The following is a 17373-nucleotide window of genomic DNA, read 5'->3' as shown; positions in this document are numbered from 1 at the left end:
ATAAAGATGTATTTTCCGAGAGACCAGGTACTATTAAAAACTTCCAGTGTGAGATTGAACTCACCACCACAGAACCTGTGTATCGATCTCCATATCCCATACCGATAGCCTAAAGAAAGCTCCTGAAAGAAGAACTGAAAAAGTGGAGACAATGAGATATTACTGTGCCTTGATATTCATCTTATATGAGCACCTTAATTGTTGGTAAGCCTCATGGTAACATATGCATGCAGTAGTCTTGCTAATTAATCACTCTATTTCTTAAAATACTGGATATTCGCCTGCTGAACTATTCTTCAATCATCCTGTACCCAGAGAGATCCTAACACATTTCAATTGACCCGAACGGGAGAAGCCCAACCGGATTGGAAGTCCAAATTATTCTTAGCCCAAGTCAGAGAGAAGAAGAAAATGTCGAAGAATATAAAACAGAAGGGAAACGCCAAGACATTGACAGTTGGAGACTTCGTGATGGTTAAAAACCATTCCTTAAGCTCCTCACTAGATAGGACCATTCAAAAGTTATTTACGTTGTGGATAGGACCTTATCTAGTGGACAAAGTAGAAAATAATGTTCTGACATTGTTAATTCCAAGGACTAAATAATTATATGGTAAAGTTAACTTGGATAACCTAAAACTGGTGCGTTTTTCGGAGGATAAAAAGAAAGAGTTTGTACTTTAAAACTCCAGTTAGATGACTTCCTTCCTGAAACTTAGTTTCCGAAAGAAAGGGGCAGATGATATGATCCTCATTTTTATGTGACGTCACCAGTAGAAAATATGTCACTAATGTATTTACTTTTATGAAAGGACACGTAAATGTTGTGTTATTATATGTAATATTGCACCCTGTTTGTAATGTATATCTTTTGTTTAATGTTTATTGTATTTTATGCTCTGTTATGAGTAGTTTAATGTTATCTTCATGTTTGCGAGAGTGCACTATACGAATTTGTATTTCTAAAGATGTATAGATGTCATTTTTGTTGATAGTATCCTCTTGTAGATAGTGAGTGATTCATCTGTACTTTAATCTGTTCTCGAAAATAGTATAAAAGCGAGGATATCGCGTAAGAAATATCACACTTTTTCGCCACGGATCGACGAAGCTTTTAAACTTAAAAAGAACTCCTCGGTGTTGTGCATACATCTTGGTATGGTAGTTCGGGGCGCAAGCTAGGCCTATGTGATCATAGGTACGCCGATAGCCATGCATTGATGATATGCACAATACTGCAACCATTCTACGTTAAATAATAAAGCTAGCCTAAGGATTAATTTGGAAATAAAAGGGCTAAAGAGCAAATATTGGCTCAGTTATCATTGCATATCTCTTGGTGTGGTAGTTCGGGGCGCAAGCTAGGTCTATGTGATCATAGGCTTGCCGATAGCCACGCATTGAGTTTATGCGTTTTAGTTGAGTCAATTCATCGACAAAGCGAAATCCTCGCCTTCGTCTCAAGTACATTTGCATTATAATTGCAATAAATGAAGAATAAAACCTTTCAGTTTATACATACTGCAGTAATGTGGTTTTATTTCTCTGTGCTGTGAATATTGTCTTTGCCTAACACTATCCCTGTACCTGAGAGGAGTCTGTGTACTTCACCGTGTCTCATCGTTCACCGCTGAGTATTATTAAGTTAATATTAATAGTAAATTAATACAACGCGTCTATTACAAGAACGTTTCAACTGATGCACCCGATTTTGTACGTAATTGTGTAATGATTATGTTTACAAGTATCCCTCATTTATACTGTTGTCGTAGTGCATGAAACTTGTTTCATTCCTATTTTAACCAAAATTTTATGTCCTTGTCTTCTAATTTCAGTTACATACTAGCTGTCATGAACGGACATGTTGAGCCAGTCCTTCCTTTTGCCAGTTACTTCGGTGGAACGCCACCAGAGAGCAGCTTGTTCGCTCAAGTCACGAATTTGTTCTCTCTGACAAGTGAGTTGAATATTATGAGTACAGCTAACACTAAAATATTAATAGTAGGTAAATTGCCCATTACCATGTTCAATAATTCTGTTTCGGCAACTTGTGGTACATGAAATAAAGCAAAAATCACGAATTAACACAATCTTTGCGGCTGACTGTACGTTCGGAAACAAAAATGCGTTTATTGTTGTGCATACAAATTGGTAATTATCCCATAACTTTACGAATTCTCCAACATGGGTTTCAGATCACACACTTAATGTACAAAATGTACACTACGTCAGAGTTTGGAAGTAGTGTGTTACTTTTTTTGCACTTGCGTTAGTAATTACAATTTGTACCTTGAAACTTAACTTACTTTCCGTGTGTAACCTTGATAACTTCAGAACCGGAAAATTTGTTTGTGAGGACGAGACCTGCTTTCAGTGATGTGCGTCTACGCGTAAACAACGATTGTCTACATTCTACGTGTAGAGTTGAGTTGAGTTGAGTTGAGTTGGTGTTTTAAGTCCACTTTATGCACAGTAAGGCTAATCGGGACTGGACCTACAGTTTAAAGTGGGATCCGAACCACTTGTGCCTCCACCGGGTATCGAACCCGGGACCCCTTGATTACAAGGCGACGACGCTACCACTGCGCCATCGGGGAGGCCCATTCTACGTGTAGACTATGTAAACTATATAATCTACGTAATCAATGTAGACAACATGGCGTTCTTCGTGGAAGGCAAGCGCATCGTTCTACAGAGCATTCCCTGACATTCGCTTCGAGATTCGGCGGCAAGTTGCCCGGCGTCAGCGCTTGTCTCTCCCGGTGAACGGGTCCGCGACAGTCGCACGCTACAGTCTGTTTTTTTTGCTCTCCCTGCCTTCGCTCTCTTTCCTCTTCTGTTAACGTTGCAGACTGGCGCCAGTGTAATCCTCATTCGGAAGTTGTGTTGTGTCGTGTCCGTGTGTTGAAGATTGTGGCTTAATATGGCACCACAAAAGTTTACATTACAACAAAGGATTTATCTTGTCGAGTGTTACTTCGGAAAGAGGAATTTTTGAGAAGTGCGACGACGTTTTGCAACGAAATTTCCTGGTGTTCCCGTTCCACATAGGTCTACTATAAGAAACCTAGTAAAAAAGTTTAGAGTACCAGGCTCAGTTCTGAATAAAAGTGGAAAGAAAAACCCACGTGTACTTACTGAGGAAAAACTCGATGAGATAGGACAAAGGTTAGAACAGTCTCCTCGGAAATATATCCACCGCCTCTCACAAGAAACCGTCGTTTCAAAAACTACAGCATTTAGAGCCGCTAAAATTCTTAAATTTAAAAATAATAAAAATGTAAAATATAAAGTATACAAAGACAATCTACACACCATCTGTGAGTTTAAATAGAGTATTGTACAATCAACAGCAAATGAATTAGGAGAAAAAAGATTTTCTCGACGAAAAATGAGTTGGCAAAGCTGCGAACACCGAGGCATTTGTGATAACACGCTTGAGGAGCCTCAAGCAAAGTTTTCTCAACGCACAACTTCAGTACCGAAGGTCATGTCGATTGGCAACTTTCGGGAGCATGTTGTCTGTCTACCTCTACACAGTTCTCTCCAAATGCCTATTTGAAAATAATCTGGTGTTCACTTTTTTTGCCAACGTAGTTCTGACATTGCAGTAATGTTACAATATTTTTATTTCTTATTTTGCTTTGTTTTTACTATGACACATTTATAATTTGAGGCAACTATGAGGATGGATGATAATTACATTAAATTGATAAGGAAACACTACAGAGATAGAACTCCATGCTGAGACCAGGCCTCGAACTCGGAAGCAAGACCGGGGAAGTTTAGTCACATCGTTCTAACTCTCGGCCACGAGTTACCTTATAATTATTTGTAATTGCTAAGGAGTATTTAATCGCATATTCATACCTAATATCTGTTTCTGGACACTTAATTTATGAGTGGTATTAGATCCAAAATGTGTTCGTCAGGGAGAATCCGCTTTTTGTTTGACGGGGCGTTTGGGGAGGCACATCTCGTTCATATCCGAGAAACAATTAGAGTAAAAATTGACATGTGTGAAAGTTTAAGAAATGTGTGAATGACGGGGGATACTACCGAATAGGTGTATTCCTTTTTTTAAAAAAAATACCGGCCTGGGCATTGTTTTTGTGTGCTTTTTTTTTTATCATATCATGACTCATCCTCATTGTCGTGATTCTTTAACCAGAGGTGTTCACCCTCGTGAGGGCAGACCTCACCCTCACCCTCCGGAAGACTTGTGAGGGTGAGGGCGGTGGAGGGTGAGGGCTACTGCGATCTCGGAGGGTGAGGGAGTTTGATTCCAAATGATCACCTCTGCTTTCAACACGTCTAGTATCCGCATATTCTGCAACAATGCAACTTGCGATCAGTAACTAACTGTCACAAATTTTGACTAAGTAATTTTTTCAATCGACGTTTTGCATAGAAAAGCTAATCGGGACTTGACATACGTTGTAAAGTGAGATCCGAACCACTATGTGCTTCCACCGGGTATGGAACCCCGGACCGAAAGAAGTAAATAAAAAAACGTGGCTATACAGCCCTGGAAGGGCCTTGGCCTATCTCCCGGCTGCCAGTCTCCCTCCCACAATGAAAGAAGTAAATAGATGAATAAATAGTTCAAAATTGAAATTATATACACAAGTATTGCTTTCAGTTATCTTCACATGCTCTAGAGCAAATTATGGATCTGCATTACAGGGAAGATTCACGAAGACCCACACTCACTTGATATGCAATGATCGAGATGGAAATTTCTGTGAGGTGTATGCTGGATCGATCCTTGAAAGCAGGTCGGGGGGAGGGGATGTTTAGTGTATTGTTTCGCATAATTTGTAGGTAATTACAAGAGATCTGAGATACAAAAGTAAGTAAGTATTCTCCATAGGTATAAAATACAAATCTATCATATTCAAATTTTAATATATCACGTGTATCATCAGAAAACCACACATACCAAATTTTGGAAAGTAGGAGCTAGTAAGTGAAATATATTTCAAGTTGATGATTTATATTTGATAAAAATTATATTAAGATGTCAAACCTGAAGCCCATAGTCAAGTTGTACGATGAAAGGATAGAGGATAAGCTTCAATCAAACTTAGTATATCACCACAAACAAAAATGGCGACTGAGTGACCTAGAGCAAGGCAAAGCAAAGAAAGCACTCGATAATTGGAAGAAACAATGAGTTACAGGGGCGAAAAAAATGTATTTGCTTTTGCAAACTCGACTTTAGTTTGCCTGTTCCAAACTGAAATGCCATATTTCGAGACCATTGTGTTACATGCTAAATTAATGCAGCCTTATAAAAATCAGAGTTCAAAATGTTTCAAAGAAAATAAATATATTGTCTCTAGGGAAAACAGAAAGAAAGAAAGAACACACTCATTCAAGCAAACAAAAAATAAACTTGTTTCAATGCTTCAAATAATGTTGACGTGTGTTCAGTAATGAGTCCACCAGTCATTGTTGTCGATTACCTCACGTAATCTTCTGGGCATAGATTCAACAAGTCTATGACAAATACGTGGCCTGTTCTGTGTAGTTCTCCATACGTCATACACATGGTCACGTAATTGTTCTCTTGTTCTTTCATAGCCAGGTTCCCATTTTGTCACCATAATGGACCATACGTTTTCAATTGGATTGAGGTCTGGTGATTTTGCTGGCCATTCGAATGGCTGAATGTCAGGGTGATGTGCAAGTCATTGCTTCGTTCTTTTGGACGTATGGATACTGCAATTATCATGAACGAAGTTGATGATGGCCATTTCCTCCCAAGGATAAATAACGCGAACTGTCGGTAGCATATGTTCTTCAAGCACTTTAATATATTCTTCGGAATCCATCCTCGAGGATATTTCTACGATATCTCCTGCACCAGCTGCACTGATCCACGCCCAAAATGCCACTGAAATTATTCCACTTCTTTGATTGCTACGAACATATCTTGGATCATAACGAGTTCTGTCCGGTCGCCACATATTAATTTGGCCATCTTCATCCGAACAAAACACTTTCTCGTCAGTCCAAATTACTGTTTCCCAAAAGTCATTTGTCATGGGTAGATATTGTAAAGCGAACCCAAGACGAGCATTTACGTGTTGCACTGTGAGTTGCACTTTCTTCGCTGGTGTTCTGTGCCGTATCCCCGCAGCTTGTAGACGCCTTCGTATTGTATCACTTGAACACTGCAGTTGTAAATGTCTGGCAACAATACTGTCTGGAGAAAATGGATGATTTGCAATGTGTTCCACAATAGCAGCATCTTGCTCTCCAGATGTCACTCTGCGGCGCCCTGTTTTCCTTCTCGTTTTCAGGCCCTCTTCTCCTTCATGTTGAAAACGCTCTATCCAATGACGAACAACATTTTCATGCCTTCCAATGGGTATTGCGATATCGGAAATTGTGCGGCCACAATCGAATATGCCAATTATACGGCCACGAGTAGCTTCAGACGCGTATGGCATCTTGACTCCGTAGCTCCAATGAACGCTTGCTCGTCCTGGCCAGGTTTCCGACTACCACATCGGAAGTCATTCACTTGGTCTTCAATTAAGGGTTGCTAACCCTATTTTCAAAATATCAGGGATAGTCACGACATTACGATCCAACAATTCAAAAACGGAATTTTTCATATCTTGCGAAAGGTAAGGTAAACTAATGCTACTGAATTTCTACTTACGAAATTTCATCGCCGATTCTTGTCATACGAAGTGAAATGTGTATTTGTTTCGCAAAACTTACAGGTGTAAATTATCTTCCCAGTAGAGTAATCAGAGTGCTAGGCACGATAATTGTCATTATTATTGTTTATACTGTATAACCAATAACATAGTTACGTAAGTTTCAATGAAAGATGTAACCCCATATAACCTTACCAATAATCATAACCAATATTAACACTCGAATCTAAGTCAATCGAATATACAGCTTGGCAAGGGGGGGGGGGGGGCGGAAATGACAATTTTCCCATCCCATGAATAAGCTATAGCATGCCTGGGCTAGTGTGCTGCATAAATTCTACATTTAATTTGAGAAATCATTTTAAAAGATCTATATTTTTGTTCCTCAGGTTCCAGGAGCTTAACAAAAATATCCTTAACTAGTAAATGTTAACAAACCTGAAACTTTTGGGGCCAAGTGTCCCTCTTTCAGATGCCAGAATTTGAACTCTAAAGTAACAATTCTGAATTTACGAATAGTAGCGTGTTGAATGGCAGTAGTTAATTAGAGGTGCTATGCGTAGCTATTATTGCTTTACGAATTCATTTTCGTTCTGAAGAAAGTTGCCATTCCGATACAGACAGAATATTTCGAAAATTCCTTAATCATTCTGAATCTGAGTTTTATGCACAGATAGGCAAACCGGGACGAGATCTACAATTTAAACTAGAATCCGAATCACTATGTGCCTCCACCGGGCATCGAACCGAGAACTCCTTGATTACAATGCGGCGACGATTTCCTTGCGCCATCATGGAGGCTCTCTTAATCAGTTGCATATGCATAAATTAGTATAAATTAATTTAAAGTATATTTCTCATACTACATAGAATTCATTATCAGCACAGTCGGGGAAAATAGTTTTAGAGAAAATTGAAAATAGAGGAATATCTATCGCTCTTCTCGTTTTACTATTTCTTATAAAATCAGAAGCATTTCACATCACTGTCACAATCTAGAGCCGCTATTGAATGCAGAAACAGCAATACTTCAAACTTTGAAATCGACGCCGAGGGTGATACTTCGTTATTCCACGTCACTGTTCTACCACTCTCGGATAATCGCAATGATGAAGGTTGAAGATGTGATAGATGGAAGTGGGATGCAGACAATGACACATCCTCACCTTACTTCGAAGCGCGTGCGCTAACCAATTAGCCACGGGGTTGGCTTTTCTGTGTTTATCAGTTCACTAAATTAATTTATTCGTCATTCAAGATCCAGAGGTAGAAAAGAAACGTAAAATAACGAAAACAGAAAAAAAATACAATTCACTTATCATCACCCAACAATTTCATGCTGACCAAATCCACACATGAACCTCTTTTGGCATTCGTTTTCAGAATGACCTTGGGGATTAAACATCGCCCATTTACTGGTTCAGCTCGAGACAATCCAGGTGACCATGTTATCGAAGCTTATCTTCAATCCTTCACACAACTTCGCTATTTGCTTCTTACAGGTTTGACATCTTAACAGAACTTCTATCGAACATTGCTCATAGAGTATATTTTACCTATCAGCTCTTAATTAACCTTCTAATTTTCACATATATTTTTTATTTTTATTTAGCGTCGCTTTTCTTCCACTTTTGGGCAATCGCAACGACGAAGATGAGTGAAGATAAAATAAATAGAACATTCAGAAACAGCACCAATGCCCAGACCGGTATTCGAACCTAGGATCCTTGACGTAAAATCTTCTAGTGCTACCACTCAGTCAATTTTCACATAGAAACTTACACAGCTCTTCCTTACATAAATGTTTTGTTTTACCTGCTGCACTTCTCTTATGGTGAATTCTAACCCCTCATTTCAGGTTTATCTCATGTTTATAGCTATTGCTTTGTAGTGACTGATAATCCTATTACGCCATGTGAATCTTACTCCAACAAAAATCCTGTTAGAGGATGGAAATGCTATGTATGTAATGTTGTTAAAAGTCTGCTTTGGTTAGCTCTTTTAGTGTATTTAATGAATATTGCATTTTCATTTCGTGTTGAGGCATATTTTCGTCACCTAGATTTTGCATTTAAAATGTGTAGGTCCAGTATATATTAGTCATTGTGAATTTGAGTCAATTAAAACATTTTGCGTTGTTGCGAGATTATCTATGAGGCATAATGAATAAGTAGAGAAAATGCAACTTGTATATCAAAATTCCTATGTCCAACTGATCTCCGAAAGTATTGTTTAGCACGTCACATTTCAAGTATAGTCCATGATTGTATCTAGTATATGAACGAGATGTGTCCCTCCTCTCAAACAATACGTGGCTTGTCCCCACCGAACGAAGGGTGTCACTTATAAATTAAGTGTCCGAAAGCAGGTATTAGTCATGAACAGAACAAAAAATACTCCTGAGCAATTACAAATTTTATACTCAAGTTCATGGCCGGTCTCCGCACCTTATCCGCTTTAGGTTCCGGGTTCGAGTCCTGGTCTGGCAATCTCTTTTTTAAGTGTCTCTTCATCAATTTAATCTCATTATCATCCATCTTCATAGTTTCGATTAATTGTAAAGGTGACATAAAAGCAAAGCAAAATAAGAACAAATACAAATAATTGTAAAGTGACTACAACGTCAGAATTACATTTGAAAAATAAAATGCGAGCAGAAGGTTCATCTTCAAACAGGCATTTGGGGAGAATTGTGAGACAGACAGCATTCTCCCGAAAGTTGCCAATCCACGTGTAGCATGACCTTCGATACTGGAGTTTAGTTGTGCTTTTCAGGAACGTTTGCTCGACGCTCCTCAAGTGTCTTATCAAGATTGCCTCGGTGTTCGCAGCATTGCCAACTCATTTTTCGTCGAGAAAATCTTTTTTCTCCTAATTCATTTGCTGTTGATTGTACGAGAAATCGGGAGAATTACAGTAGACGAACTTGCACGTGTAAATGCCAATTTCCTTCGGAGATGCCAGGAATGTGTTGCAGCAGAACATCATTTTCAACACCTTCTGTAGTCAAGGATAGTAGACAATATGAAAACTGTAATTTTAATAGCCGATTCTAGCGAGTGTCGCGGACCCCGTTCACCGCGAAATGCAAGCTCTGACGCCGGGCCGCTTGCCGCCGAGTCTCGTAGCGAATGTCAGGGAATGCTCTGTAGTATTACATATTATAAATGTTCCAACTCAATGATATCGTTTGCTTTCTTCTGGAAGTTCCTTCATATTTTCTCACTTTTTGAATGCATAGAAGCAGAAAGGACAACAGTTAAAAAGTATCATGCTCTACGTGTTAACAGAGTGTTGAAGCAGACAGAACACACAAAAAGTCGAGTTAATGTATCAAGTAAGCCACAGTATGTGTTTAAAAAGTCATATTATTATTTTTTCAAGTTGTGCCACATTGTTCTTTTGTTTCAGGTATGATTGCAATGTACATTCGCTATCTTCAAGTGGGCGTATTTCTCAAAGCCACACAAAATTATCGCTTAAGATCCCTGAATTCATTCTGTTTGTGGCTGGAGACGATTTCTCTATCTTCACTGAGCGTCGTAGGGAATTTTCAGTCTGCAACACTGTACGATATTCACTTTATTGCTGGTACTATTACAATTTTGCTCCACCTTTTTGATATGTGGATACAGGTGAGTCTTTTCTTGACATGTTATCTTTGTTAACACTCACTTTATATTCCTCCCGATTTGTTTCTTCATGTTCTATTTCATCTTATTTTCAACCTTTCAATATTCTTATAATTTTATATTATTTCTTCTCTATCTTTACATATAAACATTTTAGAATTTTAGGAACTAAATTATATTTAATTGATGCAAGGTGGCCCATTCTGTAGGACGTCTGATTGCTATGCATGAGACCATGGGCGTATTTAAGCGGGGGTTAAACAGGTTCAACTCCCAGATTACCTGTTCTATCCGCTTGTTCATAAAAAAATATTCAGATTTATTTTGTTCTCCTAATTAGAGTCGTATAGAATGGAATACGAATGGGAAAGAAATTAAATCCACACAACAGATGGGACTGCAGACCAAATTCCGGCAATTTCTTGATAGTATCGGAATATATCTGGAAATGCATAGAAAATTCCTGACATCTCACAAATTATAAAATGTTACATGTAATTTTTGTCCTAAGTAGTTGTTTGTGAACTTGTAGTACGAATATTACCATTTTATTATAAGTTCCCGAAATGGAAGAATTAAACATTCCAAAAGTTCTAATTTTTTTGAGAATTTAAATTTTTCGAACTGTTCCTTAATCGCGAGAGTGGATAAATCATTTCCTAAAGTCTAGATCGGAATTGGGAACTTTATTTCCAGTTTGCTCATGTTGGAGATGTAACTGTATCTGGGTTACCTTCAGCTATCACTTGTGTGGATTTAGGAAAAAATTGTTGCTCAAGGATATGATGGTGCTGATGTAATGCGTGGTAGATTTAATTTCAGAGAAGTGTCCAAAATCAACTTTTGTGTATTGTTCAGTACATATTTTTAACTTTAGCTTTTGCCTATTCATGTGAAATTTATGAGATAAGATACTACATTGGGACTGTGACTGTGTGGGACAGTTATATTTTCTTCCTCAAGACTTCTCAAAGGAATTTAGTTTTTATAAAACGCAGTGCAAGAAAGGTAAAAACGGTAACATTCTCAAGTTGTTTGACGCAAGATGGACAGAAAAGTACCAATGCTAAGTAGCGTGACTTGTGCAATTGTTTTCTCTAATTGCAGAAAGTTAGAAACTTCACAATTTACCAGAACAAGAGAAACATTTCAGCAAGCTTTTCAGTTTCTTCAATGAGAAGTTTCAAATATCTGTCGTCCATTTTTGGACCATTTTGTAGCAGAAATGAACTCACGTTTCTCTGAACACAGTCAACACATTGCAAAATTCCAACAACTTCTACCAAAATGTGAAATAAGTATCCCTCATTCATTGAAACAGTGCTTCAAAATGTTGGATGGTCTGGTTGATAATTTTTACATTTTCAAATCTGAATGAGAAATCTGGCAAAATAAGTGGCAAACAGTAATTGGAAAGACGCGTCCAGGGTCTGCATTGTAGGCAGTAGAAAGTTGTGACAAACCCTTTTACTCAAATATGGACAAATTGTTGGTGAACTTGACTACACTGCAGTTTCAACTGCAACACCCGATAGGAAGTTTTCAACTTTAAAGATGTTGAAATCATGTCTTTCAAATTCAACGTGAGATTCTCGACTAATGGATCCTGCAGTGTTAAGTGTACATAGAAATATTAAAATAACACCGATGGTGTTATTTTCAATTTTGTAGCAAGGATGGAAATAGTAATTCTAATATTGAAATTCTTTTATAAAGTGAATCTTGGAATAGCTAGCTTTCTTTTAAAAGCAATTTCTACTCATTTTATATTGAGAAGTTAGAAGTTTGTAAATATACCAAATTTAATAAAGTTGTGTCCTTCCATTTGGTGGCAGATTGGATTTTGATAGCTTTATCGGCCTCCTCGATGGCGCTGTGGTAGCCTAGTCGCCTTTCAATCAAGGGGTCCCGGGTTCGATATCCTGTGGAGGCACATAGTGGTTCAGATCCCACTATAAACTGTAGGTCCAGTCCCGATTAGCCTTACTGTGCATAAAGTGGACTTAGAGCACCAACTGAATCAATCAATAGCTTTATCATACCTAGGATTTTCCGGGACAATCCCGGAATGATATAATTTGTCCCGGTGTTCCGAATAGTTTCTTCTGGATGCACAAATATCCTGGAATCGGGTGGAAAAGAAGAAATTAATAAGTCCATAGTTTCCTGAACTGTATTTATATTTAAATGCGTGGACGTAATTTTAAAACACTCATTTTACAAAATAATCTTAACTGTACAGTACATTGAACCGCTCCCTCTCGATATTGTGTGTACAAGAGTTATCGAGTTACAAGAAGCTGCTGCAAAGAAGATATTTGACTTCACGATGGCACCTCCGTCAGCTAGCAGCACTCAATTTTAGTTGCAAATCTCTTCCATTGTATAGTAAGCTGTTTACTGTAAACAGTCAGTGCTTGGGTGCCTGCACTGTTCAGTCCGCAGTTTTCAAATAAAGTTTCGACATTGTGAAATAGCAGCTTAGTTCATTATGACACCGAAAAGGATTTGCAAGGTTCATGATATACTTCTAAGTGGATTTCTTTTTTTAATTAAGAAGTGTAAAGAATGTGATAATGGGACTGTACAAATGTACGTAATAAATATGTTGTATATACATACAACTTTGTCTTGTCCAGCCCCCCCCCCCCCCCCCCCCGTTCCCTTACATGCTTCTGGTCAGCACCGTCCCTGGTTTTCACTTGTGAAATACAGCAACCCTAATCATACCAAAAGTTGACTCCCTCCACTAAGTGAACTATACATGAGACACGGGTTCGATTCCCTAAGCGGGCGATCTCTGTGTAGGAATTGTAATTATTCAACCAATATCCCTGTATAGAGCGGCTCTTGGGCTCAATCCGAAAAGTTATATTAGGATCGAGTAATTACTCTAATGTTCAAAAGAAATCATTTTGTTGATCACTGTCATTAATTTGCCTTTGGGACGATTTCAAATCTTAGAATATGTTAAAAATGAAAGCATAGAAAATTGATGCTTTTTCATTTAAATGTGGGCTAGCATCTCCATTCGTGCAAGGATTTGTCGTGTATGTGGAAAAATGATATTTTATCACTAATATGAGCACATGTTATTTCGTCTTGGTATGATAAGCAATGCGAGGACTCTCAGTAACAATGATTTTTAACATACATTATACATTCTGGATCAATATGTCTATAAATATCTCTACAAACAAATGAATTTTGATAATCAAGTATGACATATAACAATTCAAACATTTATCAACACTCAACAAGTGTCACAGAATGTTTTGAACACTTGCAAACAGAAAGTCGCTATAAATATTTAGAATAGTGGATGAGTCTGTATTTACAAACAAATACACATATCAATAAACACTTTAAATATATCATTTATCGTAGCAAATAACTGTAGTTAATACCATACTAGCTATGATCTTGTAATTCTGATTTCTTCTAGATGATCTTCGACTACACATTGGGTCCACGATACGTCACAAAAGGAACTGCTGATTTTAGAACTCTGCTTACAAAAGTAACAACCGTTGTTCTGGTAATTTGTGGAATTGCAACAGCAATATCGTTCTCAGAGTTCAAAGGTAAGTGGAAACCATTGGTGTATAGAAGTGTTTTTGAGTTCTAGCTAAAATAATGTCCGAAAATGTATTTCAAAATTGCATTTCTTTGCTTAGAATATCTGGATAGTACCTAATGTGTTACATTGATAGGCGTCAGTGGTGGTCGAAAGTCAATGGCTTGTTTTCATTCTGTGCAGGTTTATGTATGATCTTCATCTACTATGGCTTACTATAATAGCATTTCTGAGAATTAATAGACTCTATATTTTTTATGAAAATGCACTTTGCAACTTTGGTCTAAGGACTTTGGAATTCAAACTCTCCAATTGTATTCGGTATGTTAAAATTACAAGCAAAGAAACAGTTTTGATATTTACATCTTGCAATGTGAAGAATGGCCAATGACTGTTTTAGATTAAGAAGACTCCTTCATATAATGTTAAAAAGATGTTAAACGGGCACAAACATCACCACGCCAGGCGAGCTACATGCGGAAATCATTACGGCTCAGTTTTAGCACTGTGCTAGATGGCAAAAGAACTGAACGAATGAGGTTCGCACATTTTATTTTCCATAAAGTTACTCAAATTTGTCCAAGGACTCGACATCACAATGACGTCCATACATTTTCTTAATAAGTATTCTACTAAAACGTTTACAACGAGAAAAGCCTGTATGAATAAATCGGTATTTTTTCTTGTAATTTATTTCACAGGAAAAAGTTACTTTCTATGGACTCCTGAGGATGGTGGATACGAGATGCATGTTTTAGCCGTTGCATGCGAATGGTTTTATATCACCGCAGCGTGTCTGTGGATGGCGACTTACGGACATCAATTCAAACTCCTAAAGCTTAAACCTCAGGTATGTTAAACTGACGATTTCTACACCAGTTCAAGAATGCATGTAATGAAAACGGCATTCCTGGATTCCGTGGGGGTATTGTCCTCGTATCCTTATTACTTACTGAATGTTCCTTGCAGACTCAGTTTTATTTATCATAAGTATTTGATTTAGTCCTCACATACGTGCCTGAAAATCCTCAGGACGTACGTACACCTGGTTCGACTAGACGAAAAGGGAGGTAGAGAGAAACTTTGAATATTTGAATATTTTATCATGAATAAGATAAATAACAGGTAGGCTGTAGGCTGCAGTTGCGTGCAATATAATTTCAAAAAAATCATCCTTAAAATTAAGTTGATTACCGTTAAGAATATAGTTGCCGTTAATACATTAGAAACAGTCACGGCCTTTTTTACGGTTGTTTGATGGCAGCCCAATTTGTGAATTTGACGGTCTCCAGTCAATTTTTCGCAGTGCCTAAACTCTCCAATATCCTTCTCAAGATACGTATTTCGTTTCAGGAGTTGAGAAGAAATGCTTCATAGATATCTCGTAGATTCCTTGTTAACTAAATCCTATTGGTATACTTGCAGATCATATTCTCCTGCGATGAAGTGGATCAAAATGGTAAAAGGGAATGAGGTTGCAGATTCGAAACTACAATACCATTATCTCGAATGCAGTCGTTATACAGTGCATTGTTTAGTTTTACTTCACGTATTAGATATTGGCAATGTTCGGAAAGTTACTTTTTTAAAGTAACTATTTACAGTTAACAATTACTTGCATCAAAAAGTAACTGAGTTACAGTTACAGTTACACGTTTTGGAAAGTAACTCAGTAACAGTTACTGGTGCTTGAAAAGTAACTGTAAGTTACTTTTACAGTTAGTTCGTTCGAATTATTTTTGCAAGCAATTATAAGGTATGCCCAAATGAAAAGGAGACTACGGTTATATCTAAAGAATATCATATTACAGAATATTTACATTACATAATATGTGAATTACAATTAATGTGTAACATGATACCTACACATAACTGCCATTGATATTGATGCACTGATCCCAGCGTGTAGAAAAGCAGTGGATGGCTTCAGTGTATAAACTCCTGGGTTGCTTACGGATACAGTTTCCCACGGTGTTCTGCACTTCCTTGTCACAGGTGAACCGTTGACCTTTCAGTGATTGTTTTAAGGGGCCAAAGATATGGGAGTCACAAGGGGAAAGATCGGGTCTTTACGGAGGATGTGTGAGGACTTTCTATTGAAATGTTCCCAGCAGGTCGAGGGTCTTCTTGGCAACATGTGGCCCAGCGTTGTCCTGGAGCTCTCCACCTTCTGCGTCTCTGACAGATTGGGCACCCATTGTGCACAAACTTTGCCATAACTCAGCTTCTTGTGGATTATGTGTTGCACAGTTCTCTTGCTTATCGACAGTTCAGCAGGAATTTTACGTGTGGTGATCCGACGACTCTGACGAATGAGATTATCCACAGCAGCAATCGTGGCAGGGTTGGTGACAACGTGCACTTTGCCTTGGTGCTTTCGCATAACGCTGACACCAACGGAATATGGTGCAACGTGCGAGACACTAATCTCCGTAAACGTCATTCATCCTGCGATAAATTTGTAAGGCATGCTCGCCTTCTGCGTGAAGAATTGGATTACAGCTCTCTGCGCTGATCTGGAGGAATCCATAATGCATCTGTTTGAGTAAAACAACTCTTGCCAATTGAGGAAACAGCAGGCGAAGCCGTTCGCTACACCTGCAAACTGGGACAAACACTGCGCAATCTATCGGTAAACACATTTACCTTTTTCGATTAGATACAACGCCGCTACAGCAATGGTCTCCTTTTCATTTGGGCATACCTTATACATTGTATGTATAACTGATGATGATCACTAACTGGAATTATATAATATGTGCGAACTTACACATGCATTTTATTTATGCTTCTGGTTGTTTCGAAAGTCTTAATAAGTCTTAATTATATAAGTCTTCACACATTTATATTATTCAATAAAGGCGGAAGGTATGCCTGTAGGGAGGGAACAAATTATCTATTATTTCTCGTCGAGGGAGGGATTGAGTTTCAAATACGAAAGCCACTTTTCGAATTCCCCATAACAACAATAAATAACACACATTTTAAATCGAAAAACATGTCACATTTTAACTACACACATATGCACAGCTAATAACCCGTGGATCGACAGCCCTTGAAGTGAAGGGCCTTGGCCTATTTCCCGACTGCCAGTCTTCCTTCGACAATCCTGAATAGAGGTGTGGAGATCTTCAACCAGTAATGGGGTGACGTGAGGTCAGCACGTCGATCCCTCAGCCATTATAGGAGATTTCCGAGACCGGATTACACTACTCACTCGTAGCTCCACAATTTCCTCAAGATAGTGGGTTGCCACCGGTCCTATACAAAGGCTGAAAACTAAGAGACTGAATCCAGGCGTACTCGAACCCATACCGTCCCGCAGTCGGTAATGCAAAAATGCACCATGTTTTCGATTAACAATGTGGCCAATATTAACTTTTGGGACTGAATTATTATTAAATATATTCTGTATGCTATTTATAATATTCAAGTAATTATTTATATTTCACAACTGTATAAAATATGCATGTAGTTCGTACAGCCAACC

At 38.1% G+C, this 17373-nt stretch overlaps 1 protein-coding gene across 1 annotated transcript; it reads left to right on the top strand.

The window, feature by feature from the left end:
- Window positions 1–1841: 1841 nt before the first annotated feature.
- Window positions 1842–16044, top strand: LOC145985956 (DNA damage-regulated autophagy modulator protein 2-like). The gene is made up of 5 exons (XM_083120101.1): window positions 1842–1957; window positions 10086–10309; window positions 13752–13890; window positions 14585–14733; window positions 15309–16044. Exons 1-5 carry the CDS (start codon window positions 1852–1854, stop codon window positions 15354–15356), a joined length of 666 nt encoding a protein of 221 aa, XP_082976227.1. The 5' UTR covers window positions 1842–1851; the 3' UTR covers window positions 15357–16044.
- Window positions 16045–17373: the final 1329 nt, after the last annotated feature.

The sequence above is a fragment of the Lepisma saccharinum genome, chromosome 3 (genome assembly GCF_977018435.1).
Source record: "Lepisma saccharinum chromosome 3, izLepSacc3.1, whole genome shotgun sequence".
In the NCBI taxonomy this organism is placed as follows: Eukaryota; Metazoa; Arthropoda; class Insecta; order Zygentoma; family Lepismatidae; genus Lepisma; species Lepisma saccharinum.
The sequence above is the reverse complement of the archived record's forward strand: the minus strand, read 5'-3'. Positions and strand labels throughout refer to the sequence as shown.